This window comes from Rana temporaria, chromosome 3 (genome assembly GCF_905171775.1).
Source record: "Rana temporaria chromosome 3, aRanTem1.1, whole genome shotgun sequence".
Taxonomy (NCBI): domain Eukaryota; kingdom Metazoa; phylum Chordata; class Amphibia; order Anura; family Ranidae; genus Rana; species Rana temporaria.
In genome coordinates, this window is record NC_053491.1 from 478,093,021 (window position 1) to 478,100,759 (window position 7,739).

The 7,739-nt window shown below is 41.6% G+C and overlaps 1 protein-coding gene across 1 annotated transcript; it reads right to left on the minus strand.

The window, feature by feature from the left end:
• Positions 1–2,427: 2,427 nt before the first annotated feature.
• Positions 2,428–3,414, minus strand: LOC120931012 (olfactory receptor 11L1-like). The gene has a single exon (XM_040342138.1). It carries the CDS (start codon positions 3,409–3,411, stop codon positions 2,482–2,484), a length of 930 nt encoding a protein of 309 aa, XP_040198072.1. The 5' UTR covers positions 3,412–3,414; the 3' UTR covers positions 2,428–2,481.
• Positions 3,415–7,739: the final 4,325 nt, after the last annotated feature.

The window sequence follows — 7,739 nt, forward strand, 5'->3', positions numbered from 1 at the left end:
AGGTTCCATTAAGCTTGTGCATTGTTGGTTCACTTACCTTTTCCTTCCATTTCCCTTCTAAGGCCTCGTACACACCAGAGGATATCCGCTGGAAACGGTCCGCCGGACCGTTTCCAGCGGATAAATCCTCTGGCGGATTTGGATCTGATGGCTGTACACACCATCAGATCGAAATCCGCGCAGAATACATCCGCGGTGACGTGTCGTGCCGTCGCCGCGACGATTACGCGGCGACGTGCGCGACGCTGGAAGGCAACTATTTCCACGCATGCGTCGAATCATTACGACGCATGCGAGGGAGGGGAGCGGACGGATTGATCCGGTGAGTCTGTACAGACGACCGGATCGATCCGCTGGACACGATTCAAGCGGATAGATTTCTTAGCATGCTAAGAAATTTCTATCCGCTTGAAATCGATCGGCTGGACGAATCTCAGCGGAAAAATATCTGCTAGGCCATACAGACGACCGGATTTGTCCGCTGGAACTGATCCGCGGATCAATCCCAGCGGATAGATCCGGTCGTCTGTACGAGGCCTAAATGTTTATTTTGTTTGTTTGTCTGAATTTCTTACTTTCTGTTCCCCCTCAGTAAGCTGTTCTGGCTGACTAACCCCCAGCCAGAACGGCTCGGATGATGGTGGCAAGCTTACTGAGGAGGAACAGGAAGTGAGAAATTCCGACAAAGAAAAAAAACATTTAGAAGGGAAATGGAAGGAAAAGGTAAGTGAACCAACAATGTACTAGCTTAAAGGGTCACTGAAGGAATTTTTTTTTTTAGCTAAATAGCTTCCTTTACCTTACTGCAGTCCTGGTTTCATGTCCTCATTGTTCGTTTTTGCTTTGATGTTGCTGTAATTCCTCTCTGTTCTGGACACTTCCTGTTGTCTGTTTCCTGATCACCACAGTACTGGGAGATTTCTCACTGTGGTAACTAATCAAGGAGGTGTGATTACTGTGTGTCAGCACCAATCCAGTTTCGTTTTACAATCTATCATTGCCCTCTATTGGCTCTTTGTCTCTGTACATCAGAGAACCAGGAAACAACAGCAAAAACTAAACTAAACTGCAGGTACATTATATGATTGTTTTTTTATCTATTTTTAATCATTTTTAAAAGGAATCGGTTAACTATTATGTCTCTATACCCTGTAAACAGTCATTTCAGCAAAAAAAAAAAAATTCCTTTAGTAACCCTTTAACCACTTCCTGACCGCCGCATGTAGATATACGTCGGCAGAATGGCACGGACAGGCACATCAACGTACCTGTACATGCCTGCCTAGACGTGGGTCGGGGGTCCGATCGGGACCCCCCAGCTACATGCGGCGGTCGAGTTCCCTCGGGGAGTGATCCGGGACGACGGCGCGGCTATTCGTTTAAAGCCGCCCCCTCGCGATCGCTCCCCGGAGCTGAAGAACGGGGAGAGCCGTATGTAAACACGGCTTCCCCGTGCTTCACTGTGGCGGCTGCATCGATCGAGTGATCCCTTATATAGGGAGACTCGATCGATGACGTCATTCCTACAGCCACACCCCCTACAGTTGTAAACACACACTAGGTGAACACTAAATCCTACAGCGCCCCCTGTGGTTAACTCCCAAACTGCAACTGTCATTTTCACAATAAAGAATGCAATTTAAATGCATTTTTTGCTGTGAAAATGACAATGGTCCCAAAAATGTGCCAAAATTGTCCGAAGTGTCCACCATAATGTCGCAGTCACGGAAAAAAACGCTGATCGCCGCCATTAGTAGTAAAAAAAAAATAATTAATAAAAATGCAATAAAACTATCCCCTATTTTGTAAACGCTATAAATTTTGCGCAAACCAACCGATAAACGCTTATTGCAATTTTTTTTACCAAAAATAGGTAGAAGAATACGTATCGGCCTAAACTGAGGAAAAAAAAATTGTATATATGTTTTTGGGGGATATTTATTATAGCAAAAAGTAAAAAATATTGCATTTTTTCAAAATTGTCGCTCTATTTTTGTTTATAGCGCAAAAAATAAAAACTGCAGAGGTGATCAAATACCACCAAAAGAAAGCTCTATTTGTGGGGAAAAAAGGACGCCAATTTTGTTTGGGAGCCACGTCACACGACCGCGCAATTGTCTTTTAAAGCGACGCAGTGCCGAATTGTAAAAACCCCTTGGGTCATGTAGCAGCATAATGGTCCGGTCCTTAAGTGGTTAAAGGAACCTATTTAGAAAAAAAAAAAAAAAAACATTACAACCCCTTTAATTAATTCGGATTTTCAGGCCAATACATTTTTTAAGTAAACGTAATAAATAAAAATGAATTTCGGAAGTAACAAAATAATTGAATTTTTCGGACGAAAGCGAAATTTCGAAAACAAAATATTTCAGTTTGCACATGTCTACAAACCACCATTTTGTAATGCTTGTTTGGTAATAAATCGCACTGCAGAATGCTTTTTACCAAATCCCTTTCCTTATACCTATGGTCAATTCTCATTTATCCCATTTTTTTTTTCATGAGAACTATTTTGGAAAAAGCTATTTTGATCTCCTTGTTCCTGAAGCTATAGATGATAGGGTTTACCAATGGAGTGACCACGGTATATAGCAAGGAAAGTACTTTGTTAATATTTAATTCATGCTCTTTAGAAAGAAGAAGATAGACAACAACCAAAGTCCCATAATAGATGGACACAACTGTCAAGTGGGAACTACAAGTGTAGAAGGCTTTTTGTCTGCCAATTTTGGTAGGTATTCTGACTATTGTGATGAAGATAGAAATATATGTACCAGTAATGTACATTAAAGGGATAGAGGTTGCTGGAAGACCCGTAATAAGATTATGAATCTGCATAAAAGTTGTGTCTGAACATGATAGCTGCAGGAGAGGAGCCAGGTCACAGAAGAAATGATCAATAACATTGGGACCACAAAAATCTAGTCTACCCATCTGAATAGCCGTGGTCAACATGACAGTAAATGCTAAAAACCAGGACCAAAAAACTAGCAGGGTGCATCTAGGAAGGTCCATGATTGAAGAGTATCGTAATGGGTTGCATATGGCCACGTAACGGTCGTAAGACATAACTGCAAGAAGAAGACATTCTGTTGTGGCCAGAGCTCCAAAAAGATAAAACTGGGTAATGCAGCCAAAGAATGAAATGGATCCTTTCACATTTAATATAATGTTCATCATCAAAGGGACGATTACGGAGCTCAGGAGAAGATCGCAAGATGACAGGTGGCTTAGGAAAAAGTACATAGGAGAGCTAAGACTTTGACTTGCTGCCACCAGAAAGATGATCAAGAGGTTGCCTGATATGGTGACCACATAGAGGAGAAGAAATGCTAGGAAGAGGAAACCTTTGTAGTTAGGAATATTCTGAAAACCCAGGAGTATGAACCAGGTGACCACTGTTTGATTCATTACCTAGAGCTGAAAAAAAACGTATTTGTAAAAATCAAGAAAAACTGAGTATTACAGTAACCAATGATATGCTTTTTTCTAATAGTACATTTTGCAAAAACAAATTTCACAACAGATTACTGATATTCTCATCATATCAAAGTAGAATTGGGCAATACATATTGGCCCGGATTCACGTAGCACTTACGTCGATGTATCTCTAGATACGCCGCGTAAGTGCACAGATGCGCCGTCGTATCTATGCGCTGGATTCTTAATGCAAGATACGCCTGAAATTTGGCTTCCTCTGAATGACGTAAGTGTCCTACGCTGTCGTATCCTGGGCGCATATTTACACTGGCCGCAAGGGGCGCTCCCATTGATTTACGCGTAGAATATGCAAATGACTGAGATACGCCGATTCACGAATGTACTTGCGCACGTCGCAGTAATATACACCGTTTACGTAAGGTGTATGTCCGGCGTTAAGTTATTCCACCTATAGGAGGCGCATCCCATGCAAATGTATGGATGATGGAACAGCCGTCGTATTTTACGTTGTTTACGTAGTACTACGTGAATAGGGCTGAGTGTAGGTTACGTTCAGTGATTCGACGTATCTTAGGCGTTCGTTCCGATGTGATTCTGAGCATGTCCACGGGATGGCGCATGCGCCGTTCGTTCGGCCATTCATTTGCATGGGGTCATGCTTCATTTACATGTATCACGCCCACCTTCCACCTACATTGAATTACTTTGAATTAGGCGGGCTTACGCTGACTAATTTACGTTAAGCCAGCGCAACGTAGGGAGCGAGTGCTTTGTGAATACTGTTCTTGCCTCAATGTGTTACGTTGGCGTAGCGCATATGAGATGCGCTACGCCGGCAGAAAGATGCGCCGATCTATCTGAATCCGGGCCATATTTTTTAAATGTTTGAAAATAAATTCCGGGGTTCTCACAGCCCACTGATGCCCCGTACACACGGTCGGGATTTCCGATGGGAATAAGTTAGTCGGAAATTCCGACGGGAAAAAAAGAGAACCAGCTCTTTTGCCGCCCGTTTTTGGCCAATTTCCTGTTGGAAAAAGTCAGATGGAGCATACACACGATCGGGATTCCTGACCAAAAGCCCTCATCAGACTTTTTCTGACAGGAAAACCGATCGTGTGTACAGGGCATAAGAATAAATGTTTTCTGGGAAAGAAAGACAAAGCTTTGCATCATAGGTACCACATTTTTGATCTGTTCTTGTGTCTATTGCCTTGAAATACACTGCAAAGCCTTAAAGTAGAACTATAGACGAAAAAATATTCCATACTTTACAAAATACTATGCACATTTTTAACAATAAATGGTCTCCCTGGACTGAGCATTCCCCCCTATTCTTTAACACAGTCTAGACCCCATAGTTTATGATTTTTTCTCTGATATTGTTGTGTTCCAACATGTTACACGGTTTACAGTCTTATAATATTTTTGCCAATTTGGATTATATTTGTAACCTTTGTACGATATCCTGATTTTTCTCTTATATGAGCTAACCCTCACTTTGTATATCCATTGTTCTTATAGATTTGGACCACCATCTATTTTTTTCAATAAAAGTTTGTAAACAAAACAAAAAAAGTAGAACTATAGACACACTTTTTTTTTCTTCATTTTGGATAGAGTTATGTAGGGTTATAACCGTCTGCAAGATTTTTTATTTATTTTTGCCATTTGTGTCCCATTTCAGAGATTTCCCTTCACTTCCTGTTACATAGCCAAACAGGAAGTGAGAAGAAATCCCTTCAAATTAAGGGAATCCCTTGGGGACCCCAGGTCACCAGAACAAGTGTCCCTATTGGAGGATTTTCCCTCTATTACTTTTATGTAGATAACCCAGAATTTGGGGTTTCCTTTACTTTCACTTTCAATGATAATGGTAAACAGGACAAAGAGAGATGGCAAATCCCCTTGACAGGGACACAGACTGCAATAAAAACTGACAGGGTTCTAATCCCTCTCCACTCTATCTAAAACTAAAAAAACATTTTTGCCTTTAGTTATACTTTAGGATAAACAGTGCCGTGCACATTTGTGTGAAAAAAATATTTTCTTTTTCTTTCTGCATTTTCCAAAAACTTGTTGCAAAAAAATGAAGTCTTGAAAAGACTTTGGGTGTTTTTTTTGTGATGGAATGTCCAGCACCCAGCGTGAGTGCCTCCGTCAAGATATAGCTTCCTCCAGTCTGGACCCAGGAACCAGGTATTGTAGCTGAGCACTCGAGGACTAGATGACACTAGCTTAGGTGCAAACTGGAACTCACTTTATTGTAAACTCACACAGAATATATAACACACAAGATCAGGTAGCCTGATCACATTATTGTATACAATTTAAACTGTAAACAGGGCTATAATTAATATAATGTAGCCGAGGAACAGCCAACATAATCATAAACATTAAGCTAATTAAACACCTAGTAACTGAAGCAAGCCTACTGTAGGTGCCCAGAGCGTTCGGGACTCAGCCCACAAGCCTGGATACACAAAGTAGATGTGTTTAAAATATGAATCACATCTCCAAGAGATGATCAGACAGGCAGAAACAATAGGTGACTCAATTACCAATAGGATTGCACACCTAGGAGGCATACAATGGGAGAGGCATACTTAAGGCAGAGTTTTTAAGTTTATTAAAAGTCAGCAGTGTAGCTGCTGACTTTTAATAAACAGACACTCATCTGTCCCACAGTCCAGCAATGCGGCCGCCCTGAAGCCTCGCTCCTCTCCCTCTCTGCGATGCCGACATTGCAAGTGTGGGCACCCGGATGTGAGAGCTTGTGGCTTCACACCTAGATGCGCACTACACGTGTGCAAGCCGAGTTTCGCCTTCTCAGTGGCCGGGCAATCTTCTGGGACCTGTGACATGTCCCAGAATATTGCAGGGAGGGAAGGGGAGGGGAGGAGTCACCTAGGCAGTCAGAGCAGAAGTGGGAGCTGGGTAACTGTCAGAACTAAGTCCACCCCCCCAAAAAAAAAATCACATGCCAAATGTGGCATGTCAGGGGCAAGAAGTTTTTAAAGTGGAAGTTCCACTTCTGGGTGGAACTCTGCTTTAACATTAAACACATAACACCTTCATAAACAGACTATAGCAGGAGACCCCAGTTTCAGGTTGGTTTGACTACTCAGTCTCACAGTCTAAAGCAGTCATTGCTGGTTTGGGCACACAGGACCCAAAACTGTATCAAGTGCCTAGATTCCCAGAGTCTGTTTGTTTCGGGGAGACAATCCTGAATCTAAAGCAAGACCATTTCAAGGGTCCCCAAGGCACACATCTCCTAAAAAGCCAGGGCCCATAGCCAATATACAAGAGGCTACCCCGCAGTCCCCTCCAAAAGCCTTGTTCTTGGTTGGGTCTGTCACAGTGTGCTTTAAAAATGTGGACATTTTGTGGGTGTTTCTGCTGTCCTTGGGATCTAGGGTCTTCAAAAGTATCATAGGTAGTCAGGTAATTTATGCCCCTTGAATGCCTGAAGGTGCTCCTTTAATGTTAGACCTATCTTTGTGGTCAGGCTGAGAAAAAGTCTCACACATGCGGTATCGCCAGGAGTAGCAGAATGTTTTTTTTTGGGGGGGGGGGCATAGTTCTAAGTATGCCTACAATGTGTCCTTAAAAATATCATATTCATTGACAATTTTGTGTAAAAAAAGAAAAAAAATATTTTCTTTCCTGCTTTTTCCAAAAACTTGAGGCAAAAATAAATTTTTCTAAAGACTCATTATGCATCTTAGAGAATATTTTAGAGTGTTTGCTTTACAAAATGGGATAATTTTATGGGTTTCTGTACTATCTTGGTGCTCCAAGGCCTTAAAAAATGTGATAGGTAGTCAGGAAATTAGATGCATAATTCATGCTCCTTGAAAGCCAAAGGGTGCTCTTTGGATTTTGGGCCCTTCTATGCATTTAGGTCAGGGGTCTTCAAACTATGGCATGATGGGGTGTTCAGGAACTACAATTCCCATCATGCCTGATCATGTCTGTGCATGTCAGAGTTTTAGAATGCCTCATGGGATGTGTAGTTCCGCAACAGCTGGAGGGCCGTAGTTTGAGGATCCCTGATTTAGGTTGTAAAACAAAAAAAACACTCATACTTGGGAGGAATAGCAAAATATGTTTTGGGGTGTAATTGTAAGTATGTCTACGTTGTTTGTGAGAAATAACTGGTTAAAATGACAACATTTAATTGAATTTCTTTCTTTTCCCCAAAAAATTGAAAAAAAATACAACTTAAATAAACTCATCATTTCACGTAATAAATACCTTGAAATGTCTGCTTTCCGACGTGGTTATTTGAGGGT

Coding starts and splice junctions, on each gene's coding strand:
- LOC120931012 (XM_040342138.1), bottom strand. CDS start 3,411: ATGAATCAAACAGTGGTCACCTGGTTCATACTCCTGGGTTTTCAGAAT.